The sequence below is a fragment of the Lycium ferocissimum genome, chromosome 9, assembly GCF_029784015.1.
Source record: "Lycium ferocissimum isolate CSIRO_LF1 chromosome 9, AGI_CSIRO_Lferr_CH_V1, whole genome shotgun sequence".
NCBI lineage: Eukaryota > Viridiplantae > Streptophyta > Magnoliopsida > Solanales > Solanaceae > Lycium > Lycium ferocissimum.
Window position 1 is genome coordinate 30,666,658 of NC_081350.1, and position 18,931 is coordinate 30,685,588.

Sequence of the window (18,931 nt, forward strand, 5' to 3'; positions counted from 1 at the left end):
ATTCGATCTCGGGACCTTTGCCTGCTCTAATGCCATGTTGAAGTGTATGACCATCTCATCTAATTAAACCTTAAGCTATTAGAGAAAGCACACTTTTAATACTTAATTATATTTTCAATATGATAAAGAAATGGATCTTTCGCTTAACTCAACCCAAAAGCTAGCTCATAAAAGAAGGATTGCCCAAGACCATATAAAGAGATCAAAGACACCATTTCTCACAATGTGGGAGTCCAACAACTCCACCCCCCACCCCCCACCCCCACCCCACCCCCGCGCACACCTAGAACGGATATCTGGAGAGTGGACCGGGAGGGGGGCATCAAAAGTAATAAATTGGGATTGATACCATGTAAACTATAGGAGAAAAGATAGATGATCAAAAATTATTTTAGCTACGAGCTATATAACGACCGATTAACAAAGTTCGTAATTAATTCCAACTTTTTTTATAGTATTTGTGTAAATATATAATTTATTCTGAAAATTAATGGGGATATAGTCATTAGATGTCACTCTCTCACTTGATTTTTTCCTCCAATTTAATCCCTTTTGATGGTCGCCATTGAGTTAATAAAGGGTCGTTTAATAGCTGGTTTAGAGGTGAGTTATGCATGAATTAAATTCCGTATAAGTAATACCACGTTTGGTAATTGTTTAGGAGGTAAATTATTCATGTATAAAATGATTACGGTGTTTGGTTCGCAATTTAAAAACCCCCATAGCTAATACATGAACAAGTTATGAGGAAATCTATATATTATTTATACAGGATCGAAGGTGGAATAACTAATACATAAATAACTAAACCCTGCGTAACTAATCCCTACGTAAAATAATACATACTCTAACCAGCTACCAAATGACCCTCAGGGTCTAAAACCTCTCTATAAATACAGATGTTCACTCACTTTTAGTTGCTCATTTTAACTCTCAACCAATTTGCTTTCTTCATTTCCACCATAAAACTTCTCCCCTTTGAAGTAACCTTTTGAGTCTATCATCAATGGCTTCCTTGGAAATCTCGAAAGAGGTAGTAATTTGTACTCTCCATCTACTTCCCTTCTTTCTTGTGATCATCAAGAGTGTTAATTAGTTATAATAATCAAGAATCAGCATTAATTAATTAGCTCTCTTCCTCATTCCTAGTGCCAACCATTCACCTATCTTTGGTTCTAGAGAAGACCACAAATTAAATTACCAAGAAAGCCACATAAAAAGCATTAGATTCAAATTCTATCTTGATAATCTTCTCATGCAAAGAGAACACTTTTTTTTCTTTTTCTATACACTACTTTTTCAAGAAAGTGAAACGAGAATGATCATCTAGCTAGTACTCTTTCACTAAAATCTTGTGCATTAACTCGTCTCTCTCTTCTTCTTTCTTTCTTTTTTTCTTTTCTTTCTTTCTTTTTTTTTTTTTTTTTTTGTTGAACTTGAAATCTCGATCATCAACAGGTTAAGCTGAAAGGCAAAGAAGAAGAGTGTGCTAAAGATGGAACTGTTGATTTTTATGGAATGCCTGCAAACAGAGGAAAAACTGGGAAATGGCTCGCTGGCATTATGCTTCTGAGTAAGATTTTATTTTTTCTTGTTTTTCACAAAAACCACTGGAGTATTTTTTTATCTTGAAATAGGAAAAAGAAAACTGATATTAGACTCCACTTATCTTTCCTTTATATGCTATAGTATTTTCCACCTTAAAAAGTTTAAGATATGTCACACTCTGTATATGGTGTATTAATTTCTCTGTCTTCCTGATCGACTCATTATTTTTCCTTTGTTTATGACTTGGCGTGTGGAGATTGTTTATGACTTGGCTTGTGGAGAAGGTGGTTTTCTTAGGAGCCGTTTGGACATTAAAAAAATAACTTTTTTTTAAAATAAAATATATTATTTATACACCAATTGATTTGTACTGAGTATGTTGTTGTTGTATTGATTTTTCGCTTCCATTTGTAGATAGAGTTTTTCAAGTTTAAAATTGATTATGATCATTTGTTTTAGTCACAAAACTTCAATCTTTTTCAAGTAAAATGTATGTCCATAAACAACTTCAACTTATATAATACCATTTGTGAACTTCGACTTTGAAAACTCTTTTTTCCTAATTTTAGCCAAATATATGTCCAAACACATTCTTAGAGTTCCCATTTTCTTCAAAATGGTTTTTGCTTTGAATTTCCTTTTTTCTATTTTAGTGGAAACAAATAAAATTAAAAGAAAGGTTGATAACTCTGGGAAACGGTGAGTTGAGTAATAAAGGAAGCCAGCTATCATACGGGAAAATGACAAAGACTTATAAGGACAATTCTAAATTTACAAGTAAAAAACTGAAGACACGTGTCAAAAGGCTCATTTATTATGACAACTCTAGATATATACGTATATAAAACTTGTATGTATATGAAAATGAAAATGCTGCGGGGGCAGGGGGGGGGGGGGGGTTGGTGGTGGTGGTTGAGAGTTCGGAGAAGAAACTTCGTGGTCGTTTGGTGCATGGCCAAAGGACTAATTTATCCCATATCTTGGGGTGATTTTTTATACCATCTCTTAGATGGTATAAAGTAGTCCCTGGATAAAATGCGATATCTTTATATCTGATTTTATACCATTTTATACGATTTTATCTTTATTAACGTTATATAAATTTATACCTTCTACCAAACGTGATAAAATTAATTTTGATATCCCAGCTTATACCATGCACCAAACGACCCAAATCTCTGTACTTAAGTGATAGGATTTTGGCAGTAATAGCAAAATTCAATGGAAGAAAACGAGAGAAAGGGGGAGAGGTGTGTGACAACAGCATGCAGTAATAGAAAAGACATTTCTGACACGTAAATATATTCATGCGACTATCGGTGCCACGTCAGATAATGACAAAATTTGTTCTTGCTCGACCCCATCATTGGTCTGGATTTTTGCTTATGCTAGTTTGCTTTCTTATTTTTGTTTTTTGTTTTGTGTGTGTGTGTGTGCGTGTGTTTGTGTGTGTTTCATTCTTTTAAATAAGTACATTTTCTCTAGAATATTATTTGATCAGCTGGATTATATTCTCTCTATACCGTGAGTGTTATGTCGAGCGATGTAAGATGATAAATTTTATGCTTTCTACAAGAGTTGTAGGAAAATAAAAGGCGATAGAAGCGCATATAACGAGATAGATATAGTTTAATTTTAAATTTAGCGCCAACTTACTATAGCTATGTAAGTTGCAGAAGGAAATTAAACGTGTGGTATGCGTGGAGGGTTTGGATCCTATTAGATCTATGCATATTTAATGTCTTAGTAGAAGGATGACATATTAAAAATTGAAAGGTGTATCAATCAATATTAGTGTTCTTATGACGGTTTTTGATTGGTCATTGGACGAATACGTAGAAGGATGACGTATTAAAAACTGAAAGGTGTATCATTTAATATTGGTGTTCTTATAACGTTTTCTCATTGGTTGTTTACGTAGAAGAATGACGTGTTAAAAATAAAAAAGTGAATCAACGAATATTATTGTTCTTAATTGTAACATTTTCTAATTGGGCTAGTACATAGAAGGATGACGTGTTAAAAGTTGAAAGGCGTATCAACGAATGTAAGTGTTCGTATCACGCTTTTTGATTGGTCATTGTCGTATTGTACGTAGAAGGATGATGTATTAAAAGTCGAAAGGCGTATCAACAAATGTGAGTGCTCGTATCACGTTTTTTGATTGGTCACTGTCGTATTGTACGTGGAAGGATGGCGTATTAAAAGTAGAAGAGCGTATCAGTAAATAAGCATTGTTCTTATCATGTTCCGCTATTGGCCATACGTTGTCTTTTATTGAGAGTGTTGTGACAAGTCAGAATGGTGGATTTTAACATGCCTTGATTGGTCATTCTACTACTCGCGCGAGAATAAGGAAAAAGTGTCTAATAGAATAAGGAAAGGTTTATATTCAACAACCAAATAGTCTTTCGGCATGTGTCTTAATAATTAGAAGTCCTTTATTTTCTTCGTAAAACAATAAGGTGACACATAGGTAACATAAGATCTATCAAAGTAAAATAATTAATGATTTTTTTATTTTCTTTTTTTTTTCTTTTTTTCACAAATAATTAATGATTAGAGTACTTCGCAGACGCAAAATTGGCAAAAGGGCCGTAGAGTTGGCAAGTTTTGACCTTACGGCATAACATGTTGGCAACTTGAAATTAGGGCATAGTGTGGCAAGGTCTGACATTTAAGTGTTTCCCACAACATGGTGTAGAAAAATATTACCTTCCACTATTGAATGATTTAAACGCTCTAGGAATATCGCACCCATGTCATGGTTAACTACCTTTTTGCGTGCTATTATCATTAATATCAACTAGTATAATTCCAAGAAAGTAAATCCCATTGTGCATCCCACTTTGACAAGAAATTGATTGGAAGGGAAATAAATGAAATGTCTGTTGTTATTACCTAGTCATCAAACCTATAAATCTAAGTAAAACTCACTCTGACAAGAAACTGATTGGAAAGGACAGAAAAGAATTGTCTTTGAAATAACCTAACTATCAAACCTAGTACTATATTAATAATGCGCCACAATTTGTAGTGTTATTTTTATTTTATTTGAGAGTATAAAGTTGAAAGTTCTCCACAGTTTCACTAGTGTCTTGATCTGGATTGATTGATTTACCTTTTTAGCCACTAAATCCCTCTAGATATTTAGGAGAATTTAACATCCATAAAACGAAATTGATTGATTCAACCATAGATCTCATATACCATGCTCTTTTATCTTATTGAGAAGCTAAAGTTGAAATCCACATTCGGCAAGTGTATCTTGGTCTTGATGAATTGATCGATTTACCTAGTTAGCCATGCTAAATCCCACTATTGATTAGGGTAATGTAACATCCATATGACCAAATTGATTTATTCAACTATCTCGTAGACAACCATGTCTTGGTCTTGATTGATTGACTTACCTAGTTAGACACTAAATCGCACTATGTAGGAGAGTAGGAGAATGGGACACTGATAAAACCAAATTGATTGATTCAACTATCTCATAGATGAACGCTCTTTACTCTATTATTTCCCCTGTGATTTTAATCAGTGAATCAAGGTTTAGCTACTCTCGCCTTTTTCGGTGTTGGGGTGAATTTGGTGTTGTTCCTAACAAGAGTACTTCATCAAAACAATGCGGCTGCTGCTAATAATGTGAGCATATGGACTGGCACTGTCTACATCTTCTCTCTTCTTGGTGCTTTTCTTAGTGACGCCTACTGGGGAAGATTCAAAAGCTGTGCCATTTTTCAGATCATTTATGTAACTGTAAGTATCCATTTACTTGGCATCTTACATAAAACGTAATTAAGTCGACACAGAGTTTAACTGTACTAAGTATTCCATTTGTTCTATTTTATATGACGGTAATTAAGTTGACATGGAGTTTAAGACATTAATTTTAACTTATGTATTATATTAGTGATTATGAAAATCAACATTGAAATAATAGTTGAAAAGTTTAATTGATTAAGGAAACATAACATTCAAGTTTAAAATTTGAATAATTTAATGAACTTGAATTCTTGAAAGTCGTGAAAATTTTATACAAACATAATTGTGTCAAACATCTAGCAGTTTCTCAAAATACAGAAAATGTAATATGAATTGGAACAGCTGGAGTACTATTAATTAATGCAACAATTACTACAAAGTTTTATGTTCATACTAATCGAACTTGCTCTTAATGATTGGTCTGGAACGAACTTATTAACAGGGATTAGTAGTATTATCACTGGTGACACAACTTTACTTAGTCAAACCGAAAGGTTGTGGGGATCGAACAACTCTATGTGGACAGCATTCAAGCATGGAGATTGGTCTATTCTACATCTCCGTGTACATGATTGCTCTAGGATATGGAGGCTATCAGCCTAACATCGCTACCTTTGGAGCTGATCAGTTCGATGCGCGTGATCCAAGGGAGAAGCAATCCAAACAGGCCTTCTTCAGCTACTTCTACCTGGCCTTGAACCTTGGTTCGCTTTTTTCTAACACCGTGTTAGACTACTTTGAGGATGAAGGGATGTGGGCTCTTGGTTTCTGGGCGTCCGCTGCGTCTGCCTTTGCAGGATTGGTGCTCTTTCTTGGAGGCACCGTCAAGTATAGGCACTTCCGGTCTAATGGCAACCCTATAACCCGGTTTTCTCAGGTTATAGTCGCTGCATCGAAGAAGTGGAGAGTAAAGATGACAGAGAATGAAGACGCATTATATGAATGCAATGACGAGAGTTCCAATACTGCTGGTAGAAAAATGCTCCACACTCATGGTTTCAAGTGAGTATCAAAGCACTAATGTGCTATTCAAAATAAAGTTACTTGGATGCTCAATTTGTGGTTGTATATATTTCCCGTTCTAAGATGCACTGATAAATCTTTTTTTAAATGCAGATTCTTGGATAAAGCAGCTCTGATCACATCCAAAGAACTTGACAATGAGAAGCAGAGCGATTGCAACCCGTGGCGCCTATGCCCTATTTCACAAGTTGAAGAGGTTAAGTGCATCTTGAGGCTGTTGCCAATTTGGCTATGTACTATAGTTTACTCTGTAGCGTTTACGCAAATGGCCTCAATATTCGTCGAGCAAGGCGACACTATGAAAACTACGCTCGGGAACTTTAGGATCCCAGCAGCTAGTATGTCTAGCTGCGACATCATGAGTGTAGCGGTTGTAATATTACTTTATCGCCGAGCACTTGATCCCATAGTAAAAAAGTTTAAGAAAAGGGGAGAGGGTCAAGGAATAACTCAACTTCAACGGATGGGAATGGGACTTGTCATAGCTATGATGGCAATGCTTTCAGCCGGACTTGTGGAGTGCTATAGACTCGAGTATGCTAAAAAACACTGCACACATTGTCAAGACTCAAGCTCTCTAAGTATCTTATGGCAGATTCCTCAGTACTCTCTGATAGGAGCTTCGGAAGTGTTCATGTACGTAGGACAGCTGGAGTTTTTCAATGAACAAGCACCGGATGGTCTCAAAAGCTTCGGAAGTGCACTGTGCATGACTTCGATATCACTAGGAAACTACGTGAGCAGCTTACTCGTGAGCGTAGTGATGAAAATTTCTACAACTGATAACATGTCTGGATGGATCCCGGAAAACCTCAACAACGGTCACCTAGAAAGGTTTTATTTTCTCTTAGCTTGTTTGACAATCTTAGATTTAGTTGCTTATATACCCTGTGCTATGTGGTACAAGGGTATAAAGCATGGTGAAATGATTCAAGAAGTCAAGGACGAGGAAAAATGTGAAGTCTAATGTATCTGATAATTTTCTCATACTTTTAGGCATATTTGCCAAAATTAAATAAATAAGAGGAAAGCTATACCTCCTCAACTTATGTACAGATTTACTTTTTAGTACAAGTTCTAACTTAATCAAATTCCAAACACCCAACCCATGGCAAACTCTCCAGAGAGCTGGACTGGGTTTACTGTTTGTGCCTTTGTTGGCCTTGTCATATTAGTTGTAATAATCACAAGCATCTTGGAGTTGAACAGAAATATGACTTGGGTTTCCAAGTACCTGGCAAATCGCTGTATGTTTGAAGGCGTTTAACAGCGCAGTGGGACCAGATGGAGCGTGTGCTAGATGGGTATATCGAAGTCCCAAAGAGTTTTTCTGTGGAGGAAAACTCTCAAATGTTGATCAAGATAGGTTAATTTCTAATTTATTCCTGGTGAATTCTGATTACCCTAACCAGAAGAATCTGGCAACAACTTCAGTAAGACATGCAAAAGCTGTTGTATATCTCTGGAAATGGCTTCAACATAAGATGACTAAGCCGAGTTCCAGCTTTTGTGTTTCCCTTGAAAATAAAGATTGATGAGAATATTGAAATCATTCATTAACTGCAAATTATGACTTTGCTGAGGGGATTATATTCAAGGACAATAAAAAGAATGCAGCTTCTGGAATGGGAATTGACCCACGCACAGAGGAAACGTTCTCCAAAAACCGTTAGATATTTCTGTTTTGCTTTGCCTGTGATCCTGATAAAATTGTTTTCTGATTTCTGATACACCAAGACATATTCAAATGGAATCATGATGATAACTACACAGGGAAAAATCACACAAATATATAGTAAATGATGCTACAAAAAAGTTATCAAACTTTAATTTTCCATTCTCCGATATCGCTAGAAAGTTCATACAAAAATGATACAATAATGCCAAAACAGAAACATCTGTATCTAAAATTGCAACTTTTAAGAAGATTTCTCTAATTTCATCAAATAAGGAACAAATTTAAGGGGAAAAGGGAAAGAAGCAACTGTATATAAGAAACTTTGAAAAACTGTATCCTAGTTGTCACCACTCAGCATGTTCCACTAAATAAATGATTGCTACGCATATCAACTTTGGACCTTACGGACTTGTATGTGGTGAGTAGAATGTCTACGCCAGATTGGTTGTGCTCCACTTTGGACAAGAGTGACAAATTGCCCATCCTTCACCAAGCTTTTGCTCTGCAGGATACAGAAAATAAAAAGATTATCCGTGTTTGTACATGGAGCAACCTTATACAAGAAATGCTGAGGGAAATACACATTAAAAAGACGGGAAAACATCACTAACCAATAAGAGCTTGATTGCTCGGGAAAAGGTCTCCTCTGCATCAGCGGAAAACTCCATATATATAGGCACGACACCATGATACAGAGCAAGACGCTGCTTCACCCTTTCACTGGCACAAAACATAAATTCATGCCGTATGTTAATAAATATGTAGGCGCATATATATGTAATTGTGTAGAGAGAGAGAGAGAGAGAGCTATATTATTTTTTCGATTGGTAGAAACAGAGCTACATTATTCTTTATATAGTGAGAGAATTTAATGCTTACTTGAAAAAACAGAGAAAATAGCTCAACAATGGAACAAGACAAGTCAAGCAAGGTCCCTAAAGACTATAATTGCGACTGGAGAAAAGGCTAAACTTGCTGAACCAATGACCCAATTTTGCATAGTGCCCCTCCCACAAACTTCTTGATACCAAAGACAAGTCTCAAAATTTTAGTACAGAAAACTACCTTCAACAATTAAACAGAGTGAAAACGATTCAAAGGAGCTTGAGCTACAATAATGTTAATGATCTCAATGAAATATACCATGATACAATATGACTAAAGCTAATAGTTGTACTTTTTTAAGGAACTTACTTGTTCGTGAAAGCAAAAACTGTTGATGAAGGCCGATTATGACTTAAAATTACTGCCATAGACCCAGTTCTTGTGAAGACAATGATGGGAGTGTTAAGGGTATCAGCCATTGTGGAAGAATGGAAAGCAAACATTTCACCCATATGGCTCTGCAAAATATATCAAATAGATTTTGCATAACAATTAGAGTTGAACGTGATTTCCTCGTTGGATAATACGAGAAATAAAAAACCCCGCTGGATGAAATGATTTGAGTTCTTAGCACAAAAACAGATAAAAATCCAGTAAAACATATAACTCTTTCTGAGAGAAAGGTAATTGAAAAGTGAAGTTTACAAACTACAATACATATAATTCGTACACCGCATATACCTTATGGGCGAGAGATTGACTTGGAGAACTAGTGTTGTTTTGTAGGCTTGACTCAGTCCTTAATGACACAATATGCATCACGTGAACTGCCTTCAGTGGGTACCTATGGATTTATGGAAATAGATGGTTCAATATGTATAAATCATATATTCCAGGTTACTAAATAACAAACAAAAACACAAAATAAAAAGAAATGATTCTAATTGCAAACTCAAATGAGAATACACCATGAGGATCTGACCAATCCAAAAGCATACCCAAGGAGGAAAAATAACAACCGAGTAGCACAACAAAGCGAATAGTAGAAAAGAACATTATCATAAGGATCTGGATCCAAAATAGAAAAATGATCAAGGCAGAGAGATAAGAAGTTAAAAACACATAAGCAAGTGGAGAAACCTGATATCGATTTAAGCAAATACAAGAAAAGCAGTAATCAAAACCAAGACGGATAGTAAAAAGCACTGAAGGATGTAAAATTAGTTTGTGTCTAGAACAACACTTACTTCCCATGAGCGGTTTCCCCTGAAAGCATTACAGCATCAGCACCTTCACGTACTGCAATAGAAATGTCTGAGACTTCTGCCCTTGTTGGGGTTGGGTGATCTATCATGCTTTCAAGCATGTTTGTGGCAACTATTACAGGTTTTTGCATGCTCCGACACCTTCTAATAATGTCTTCCTGTGGATACATGCAACAGCAGTTTCTCAGTTCTGACTAAGTTACTAAAGTAAGATACAAAAGGGTTTGGCGAGGAAGGAATTTCTCCAAGAGAAAAGATCATTGACAGTAGCCAGAAGGAATGCAGTTCAGTGGTCTGTAATCCTGTTTCAGTAATTCTAGCACTTACTTTTATTGTGTTAATAAAGAAAACCAAATTGATTATGTTAATACTATAACCTCCTAAACTAGTAAACGTTTTTCTGTTTACTATAAGTAACAAACCTTTGACAAGAGTATGATAATACCACACAATATTCAGTTCGGAAAAGAGGTGTAAATCTATTTGGAAAGTAAATCATGCTGAATGAAAGAAGGGAAAATGAGTATTGAAAAACAATAATCTCCTATATTGGCAATGGGGTTTGGCTGTTAAGAGGCACCAGGGGGTTAAAAGGCTGAATGAAACAGGACAGGTTTGTTTCGATGGGCACCACAGTTGTTGTATGTTGGAGAAATGGGTAGACAAATTGACACAATGAAATAGTTCAAAGGTAACGAGAAACTCCACAGCTCAGTAGGTTGACTAACATGCACATTTTTCATAAGTGCCAGTGCTGCATTTCTCCTCCCGAATTACTAGGGATTTGATTGCAAATCTATGCAATTGAGTGTTATTATAAACATTCTTGTTCAGTTGCCACGGGAATATATCTAATTGTAAACCTACGGGTATTTTGAACATGCTGGTTAACTTGCGGTAGGATGATAGCATCATGAACTTGTGAGAATCAACAGTAATACTAAATAAATATATTCAAGATTACTCGCCTCCCTAATTTAGTTATATCACGTAATTTTGTCCACCATATTGACCAAAGAGCAAAGATTTAACCAAGATGATGTGATCAGTGATGGAACATATGAGCCTTTTTTAGCATGGTATTGTAAAGATCTCACCATCTCCGCACTTGATAACAGAGGTAGTAAGCTATGAAAAGGCTCATGAAATGAAGCTTTATGCATCAGCATTGAGATTACCTGCAGCAATGGGACTTCCTCAATTGGAAGCTCAGCTCCAAGATCACCGCGGGCCACCATTGCCTATCAACAATTGCATAACATTACTTAGAAAGATGTCCAAAAAGACGTTAAAATAATTGATGTTGTCATTTAAAAGGTCAATCGCAATGTAGTCGAGTAACTTGGCTTAGATTGGCAGCTTGATCTGCTAAATAAAACAACCGACTTCACCAGTAGAATTGTCACTCAAAAGCTTTGAGACACCATCGATTAATACAATGAGGGTTTTGGGAAACAACTAGAACTACACAAGAAGATCGACCAGCCCTTCTTCATAAGTCTATAACTATATTTCTATAGCAAAATTTCCTACTTCGATTAATAATTTCTGCTGCAGACAGAAGTACAACAATACACGTATGCCAAGAAAAGCAAATTAGAGATCAAGTGTTGCTAGTCAAAGTCCTAGGAAGTTTCCAGGAAATACAGATAGGGATCCACAGAAAGCCTTACAGCCAAAATATTGAGATGTTCAAAATTCTAAGGGAGAAGAATTAGCCAGAGTAGGGCTTCTTGCAGCCATCAACGCCCAAACTAGTTAAAAGAAAGAATATTGAAGCTTCTGAAAGCTAGTAGTGCACTTGTTTCATCTACTTTACTTCTGCTTCCTTCCATCCAAATGAAGCTCGACAGTTTGACATGCAATTTTTACAAACTGTGCATCATGAAAATGAAGCAGTCCTTTTCTTGTTGTACATGGTTTTCTGTTCTGATGGGATGTCTAATGAAGAAAAGATTAAAAGGCTCAGAATTTCTAGTATGCAAGTCAATCGGATATTTGACTGTCCTTTTTTTATTTACACTAGTCTAGTTAATTGATAACCATGGAGTTACTACTGGCACACCCTACTGTATGTGTTCTTTGCTCTTTACATCTTCATAAAAGGGGCTTACCATACCTTTGGCATCCATTTTAATTTTCAACAATATTTTCACTGCATCATCCTTCACTCGATAAATATAAGCAAGACGATAATAATAGTGCTATCTTTTTTGTTACGGAGACCTACATACACTAAGAGACTGACATAGCAAAAATAGTATGAGTACTTAAGTAAATTAATTAGGCAACATTTTCAACACATTGAACTAACCCCGTCAGATGCAGATAAGATTGAGTGGAGATTTGGGATGGAGTCTGCACTTTCAATCTTTGGAATAACATGAATATCTGCATTACAACCTGCATAATAGCTCTTCCAACTTTAGAGGGAAAAAAAAGATGAAGGAATGCAACCATGAAAGCCTTTGACAAGGTTACATCCCTATAAATAATAGGTAGAAGATCCTTATCCCGAAAAAAACATAATAGGTAGTAGACACTTTACTTTTAAGGTAATCTTTCAATTCATGGATGACCTTAGCATCCTTCACAAAGGAAACAGCATAGAAGTCAACTTGATTGTCCACACCAAACTTAATATCATCCCAGTCTTTCTCTGTATAAGTTACAAAAAAAAAAAAAAAAGATCAAGCTAAAGCGTGGTCTTAGAAAAAAAAAAATGAGTAACTAAAATATTGTAGGGAGGTGGGGTTCCATAAATTGAACAAACCTGTTATTGAAGGCAGGGTGGCACTTTTTCCTCTTACATTTAGATGCCGTCTTGATTTCAGTTCTCCCCCATCAATAACTTCACATTTCACTACGTCGCTGGTTTTTGACTTCACAGCTAATGACATCATCCCACCTGGATGAACAAGAGCAGGTAATTGAGATTATGGGACAAAAAGTTTCTTTTCCCAAGAGACACAAAACTTGATGATAAATCTGGATCTAAAGGCCACTCTTCCCATTATTGAATTTTTTGTTTGAGATGCAACCACGTTTGAAATAATCACAAAATGATACTTAATATTGCAAGAACAATTCACAATTACAATTCCAGTATTGTGTTGTCTAATTATTAATAAACCAAGAAAAACTCAATTAGATAATACAATTCCAGTATTGCACAGGAACTGTTAGACAAGACTAGCGCCTCCCATGTTCACCCCAAAGGCATTTTTTTCAAGTCTCTCGCGCCGAAGCAAGTCCCAGATATGTCTTTTTAGAACATTGTTTGTGCTATAGCAATGTTTTAGATAAGCAATAGTGTTTATCAAGAAAAAATGAACTAGAAGAAATTCAATTACCATCAACGAGTAGTATGTCTCCCGCCTCCACATCATTTATGAAATCGTCATAATTTACACTAACAGTGTCTTCTGTGCTGACTCCTCTTTTAATGGTAAAGTTGAATTCTTGACCCTCCTTCAGGAGGATTGGTTGTGGCACATCTCCACTTCTCACCTCGGGTCCCTGCAAAGATATATCATAGGCAACAAAAGAATATAATGGGAAGGAGCTCATTAACGTGGCGTATAACTGTCCTAGAACTTATGTCTCATCTTAAAACACTAAATAAACAAATTACTTTCAACATCGCACTTGGGAAGTGGAAAACTATCATGACAGGCTTCACAATCTTCATAATAAAACAAAGGTCAACCATGACAAAGAACACATGGTTATGCACCTCGCAAATGGCAACTGGATAAATACCCACAATGCATTAACTTGTCTATAGAACAACATGTGACGTTAGCAATTTTTTACAATTGAAAATGACAATAACAAGCAACAGAAGATGGATCTCAATTTTCATTTCCTTTTGATCAATAGCTCAGTTCAAACACGACTTTATATCAGTTGAAAAAACAAAATTAAATTGCTTCACCCATTTGCAAACTTGTGAATCCAAAACCAAATGAACAGTATATCAGCATTTAAGTTCCACAAACCCAAAAGTTCTAAGTCTATTTCTCGGTGATGCTAGTGATAAGTGGTAGCTACAAGAAGAGGATATGAACAGGATTCTCAGTGTCCACTCTGTTCTCTTTGGTAGAACACGAAAAAGAATATTAAGGAAATCAGTCACCATGTCCATCAACCCTCAACATACCAAACAGATCACCTGAAAAGCAGTTTTACTATCTAGTCGTCCTAGGCTTAGCTTATAAGAGAAAGGAGCACAAGTCTTTGTTTGATATATGAAAAATTCCCATCACCTTGACTACTCTACTACAACCACACCACCAAACCCTTCTCACGTTGTTCCCAAGGATTAGCGAAATCGAAATAATGAAATTCTTCAGTCATCTCAATGGGTTCAAAAGCCACTGAAGCTACATGTACTTTCTTATGATATAGACACTCCAAACAGTAGTAAAAGGCAGGACAACTGAATACCAAAAAACTTGCTGAACTCAAATAACCCACTCCAATTGGAAAAATATTAGACCTATGCTATTACTGATTCTTTTTTTTTTTTTTCCTTTATAACATTGATGCTCGGGCCAACTTGTGCCCCCCCTCAACTGTTCCACTAGGTGCCTGCTACTTCCCACCAGCACAGGTATCGGGTAACTCTGCCTACCAAAGCTTAGGCAGATGAGAAAAATCACCTAGTCTTTTTGTCTCTACTGAGATTTAAACCCGGGTTTCCAAGGCTTACACCCAATTCATTGACACTAGGTCACACCTTTGGTGCTTGGACATATATGATCATTTTTTGAACAGACACTAATAATTGCAATTATAAAGCTAATAACAAGCATTACCTTAGTGTCCAACATTATTGCTATAACCTTGTTCTCAGATTGAGCATTGTATTCTTTAACAAGGTCAATTGTTTTCTGATGAGATGCATGGTCCCCGTGTGACATATTCAGACGGGCCACGTTCATTCCAGCCTCAGCCAATTTCCAGATCATCTCCCTTGAGCTTGTAGAGGGACCAATTGTGCAAACAATCTTGGTTTTTCTTGGAGAGTTCAGATACACACTCTCTTGTCCCAGATTGTAACCGCTGGACTGAACCACAGAAGGGAGAAAATTACCATAAGTTACTTTTAAGAACAAAGGATTCATTAGAATGTTCAGAGTATGTGCTCTTACAGGAAACAAAATGGTGAAAAGGGAGAATTTTGATAACGGAAAACAATACATCAATATAAGTTTTGGTTTGCTGAAGCTTATTAAACGTAAAAACTTTGAATAGGCATATGCAGAAATGTCAGATGCACTAACTCTTTACTAGGAGACAGTTTTAATTTATTTGCTCTCTTTTTCATATGTTACTCTTTTTTCCCTTCTATGGGATATCTAAAAATATAGACCATGAGGTAACAATGTAACACGATTTGCAGTTTTTTCCAATTAAATTAAGCATCAACAGTTCATATGGGAGTTTCCTGATACTTTAACAAAGAGTTGATCAGATTCTCAAGACCTTCAAATAAAACTATTAATGGCCCAATGGAACAAATCCTGCTTTTGGAGATACTACTATGATGAATATAAGCAATCAAAATACGCAAACCAAACTCATGGAGACCACTCTGATCGTGCAAGACCATTTGATTTGCTATAAGATAAATCACGAGCACAGGACCAATGATTCATGAACGAAAGTCAAGTGTAATAAATAGGTTAACAGAGTACACTAGACGAGAAACAATTGCTAGATAGTCTAGAGAAATTCACATCCCTCCATTTACTTAAAAGTTTAGTTTGAGAAATATACAGGGGATGCATTTTCTCAAGTATGAATGTCATTCTAGCCAATTAAAATTCATATACTTCCGCAGTTATTGCACACTTTTAGAGTGAATCTTTAGTGTCCTACAAACTCACCAAAGAAGCATCTCTACTGTTTAGAGGACAAGCCTTGACACGACAGTAGAGATGCTTCTTTTGTCAACTGTAGGACACGAATACGAGGCATGGAAACAGCCTCTTGGTTGAAATGCAAAGATAAATGTTGCATACTATATACACCCCCCACCCCCCCAAATCCTGCATTTCGTGCATGGGTAAGCATTTAGTGGGCATATTACGCTCTATGTCTATTGGGAGAAAATATTTACGCCACGTAACCCATAATTTGAGTTTATTACCCGATTTAGCCCATATTTGTGTATAGACGCCTTTTATACAAGGTTGATACATTATGTACAATGCTTTCCCCCCTGTATAATATTGTATATTGGACTACATGGCGTAATTTTTTTATGTTGGGCTGTATATTTGACCTTTTTTAATGGCACTTGTTCTATGCAAAACTCAAACTTTAACAAATGCCAAGGTAAAAACCACAAATCATTAATCAATCATCAATAAAGAGCAGAAAGAACAGATACATCAATAAACATATATTAGTAACACAATAACTACACAACTAAGGGGATTCACTTACTGGTGAGGTAACAGGTATATTGTTATCATAATTGGCATGGACATTGGTATTAACGCCACGTATATGATCAGGTGATTTAACAGCCACGATTTGATTATTCAAACCGTTCACACGTCTCCTGTTGATGCGATAATCTGGAAAGAAGAACAAATCAGAGAAGTTCCTAGCAGAGGAAAGGCGATCCAACGATGGGTATTTAGCCACATCAGATTTCAATGAGTGTAGTCCAGCAGTAGGCAGATTCAATGTCGCCATTTGAAAAGAAAAAGAGATGTTTAGAGTTCGGAGAAAACTAGAAGAAACAAACTTTAAGAAAGTGTGTTGTGTTTTGTGTTTTGTGTGGTGAAAGAAGGGAAGTGAAAGTGAGTTAGCGAAGAGAGCGGCTGGGTGCAGAGGAATTATAGAGAGTAGGATTCTCTTTCTACTTTGTACTTTCCTTCTCTTGGTCTGCCCTACTTATTAACTGTATATACTTGTGCTTCTTCCACGTTTACTTCACTCCACTCATTTTAATTCCAAATGCTCCCATTTCTCCTCATTAATGCTTAATTTTGGTCCATTCGTACATTTTCAATAGCAAATCGACTCATACTAGGGTTGCTTTATTCTCGACCGGAGATCTCAGGTTCGAGTTTCTCATAAGCTAATTTAAATTTAGTGGAGCCCAATAAGAATATCAAATATTGAATGGAAAGCAAAAAATCATCTTTCCTCTGTTTTCATTTGTTTGAACACTATTTCCTTTTTAATTACGCTAAATGAATGGCCTTCTTTCCTAATTTGAAAACAAATTCACTTTATGAATGATTTACAGCCACACAAATTTTCAAGGCTTATTTTGAACCACAAGTTTCAAAAGTCTTCCCTCTTTCTTAAATGTCGTGCCCAGTCAAATGGGTTTATATAAATTGAAACGGAGGGAGTATTTGATTATATTAAATCCATATTATCTTATGGTTTTAGGAGTCGTTTGGTATAGCTGGTTAGAGTTATGCAGGTATTAGTAATATAAGGGTTAGTTATGAGGAATTCATGTAGTATTATTTTATGTGGGGTTTAGTTATTCATGTATCAGTTATTTCATCTTTTATTCTGTATAAAATAAGTATATAGATTCTCTCATAACTTATACATGTATTAGTTATGTCGATTTTTAAATTGCAACTAAAACACCATTCAAATTAATACATGAATAACTTGTCTCCTAACTAGCTACCGAACGACTCCTAAAACACAAGCGAAAGATCAAATCAAAAGGAGAAAATCAAATCATATTAGTGAATGGCATTTTCTCAAAATTAAAAATCGTGTTTCACCAATTAATTTAAAAAACACTTTTGAGCAGCAATTAGTGTTTGGCCAAGCTTTTAAAAAGTGTTCCTACGTAGGCGTTTGGACATGCGATTTGAAACTATGAAATGAAATCAGCGTTTGGATATGCATTTCATCTCATGGTTCCAAACCATGGTTTGAAATGTTTCAAATATAAAACTTGACCCATCAGCTTATATTTTGTAAAAAAAAGACTCATAAGTTGATAGATATTTTTAATAATTACTTTCACCAACCATTTACCAACTTTTATTTATGTCTACCATGTGGGAGGATTATATTAAAAAGTAGTTACATTACTATTCATGTTAAATTTTCTTTTTTATTGAACTAAAATTTGATCAATTGATGTTGTATTTTTTAGAAAGGTCTTCTAGTGGCGTATTAATTTTGTTATGAACTATGACTTGCTCATTTGGTAAAATTGTATAACAATTGAGAATATTTTGATAATTTTCACAACTTGTGGAGTTTTTGTGTTCATAAGAAAAAATACAACTTAAGAAATCCAAATTGCATATCCAAATATAGTTTCAAACCATTTCCAAACGGCTCCTAAGTGTATTTTTTTCTCAAAAGTACTTTTAGGCAAAAATTATTTTCTTAGCTTCTAAAAAACTACTTCTGCTATTCCCCAAAAACACTTATTTTCTCTCACAAGATTGGCCAAGCACCTCACTTTTTTAAAAGCACTTATTGGAAAAAATAAGTATTTTTGAGAAAAATAAACTTAACTAAACAGGCTATTAATATTTTTTAAAGAGGTATATAAAAGGTTAAATGAATACTTATTTTGAACCGAAGAGAGCAGTAGTAATTAATGCTGTGGCGTTCGGAAAAATGGAATATTATATTCTTGGCAGATCTCGAGACAACGAGCGAGGAAAATCCCTAGGGTGACATTTATTTGTACAGTTCTTCGTCAAATATTGCAACAAGAAATTTTATAAACGTATCTCTTTAATAACTATCAACAAACTTTTTAATTCAGTTTATTAACGAGTAGTTTGATATGTTTTCCGAATAGTAGTATGTG

General features: G+C 35.5%; 2 protein-coding genes across 2 annotated transcripts; one reads left to right on the forward strand and one right to left on the reverse strand.

The window, feature by feature from the left end:
- The first annotated feature begins 775 nt into the window (after positions 1-775).
- Positions 776-7,394, forward strand: LOC132030228 (protein NRT1/ PTR FAMILY 7.3-like). Its single transcript, XM_059419759.1, has 5 exons — positions 776-1,033; positions 1,459-1,573; positions 5,093-5,310; positions 5,759-6,318; positions 6,433-7,394. The coding sequence occupies exons 1-5, from the start codon at positions 1,007-1,009 to the stop codon at positions 7,304-7,306; spliced, it is 1,794 nt and encodes a 597-aa protein (XP_059275742.1). The 5' UTR covers positions 776-1,006; the 3' UTR covers positions 7,307-7,394.
- Positions 7,395-8,132: 738 nt separating this feature from the next.
- LOC132030229 (pyruvate kinase isozyme G, chloroplastic) lies at positions 8,133-17,013 on the reverse strand. Its single transcript, XM_059419760.1, has 12 exons — positions 16,564-17,013; positions 14,928-15,179; positions 13,461-13,626; positions 12,881-13,015; positions 12,656-12,766; positions 12,422-12,510; positions 11,286-11,348; positions 10,090-10,265; positions 9,584-9,686; positions 9,212-9,360; positions 8,629-8,737; positions 8,133-8,519 (listed from the first exon to the last, which is right to left on the reverse strand). Exons 1-12 carry the CDS (start codon positions 16,816-16,818, stop codon positions 8,406-8,408), a joined length of 1,722 nt encoding a protein of 573 aa, XP_059275743.1. The 5' UTR covers positions 16,819-17,013; the 3' UTR covers positions 8,133-8,405.
- Positions 17,014-18,931: the final 1,918 nt, after the last annotated feature.

Coding starts and splice junctions, on each gene's coding strand:
- LOC132030228 (XM_059419759.1), top strand. CDS start 1,007: ATGGCTTCCTTGGAAATCTCGAAAGAG. Junction 1,034..1,458: donor CCTTGGAAATCTCGAAAGAG/GTAGTAATTTGT, acceptor GATCATCAACAG/GTTAAGCTGAAAGGCAAAGA. Junction 6,319..6,432: donor CTCCACACTCATGGTTTCAA/GTGAGTATCAAA, acceptor TTTTAAATGCAG/ATTCTTGGATAAAGCAGCTC.
- LOC132030229 (XM_059419760.1), bottom strand. CDS start 16,818: ATGGCGACATTGAATCTGCCTACTGCTGGACTACACTCATTGAAATCT. Junction 13,016..13,460: donor AGACATACTACTCGTTGATG/GTAATTGAATTT, acceptor TTGTTCATCCAG/GTGGGATGATGTCATTAGCT. Junction 9,687..10,089: donor GGGGAAACCGCTCATGGGAA/GTAAGTGTTGTT, acceptor ATAAATCCATAG/GTACCCACTGAAGGCAGTTC.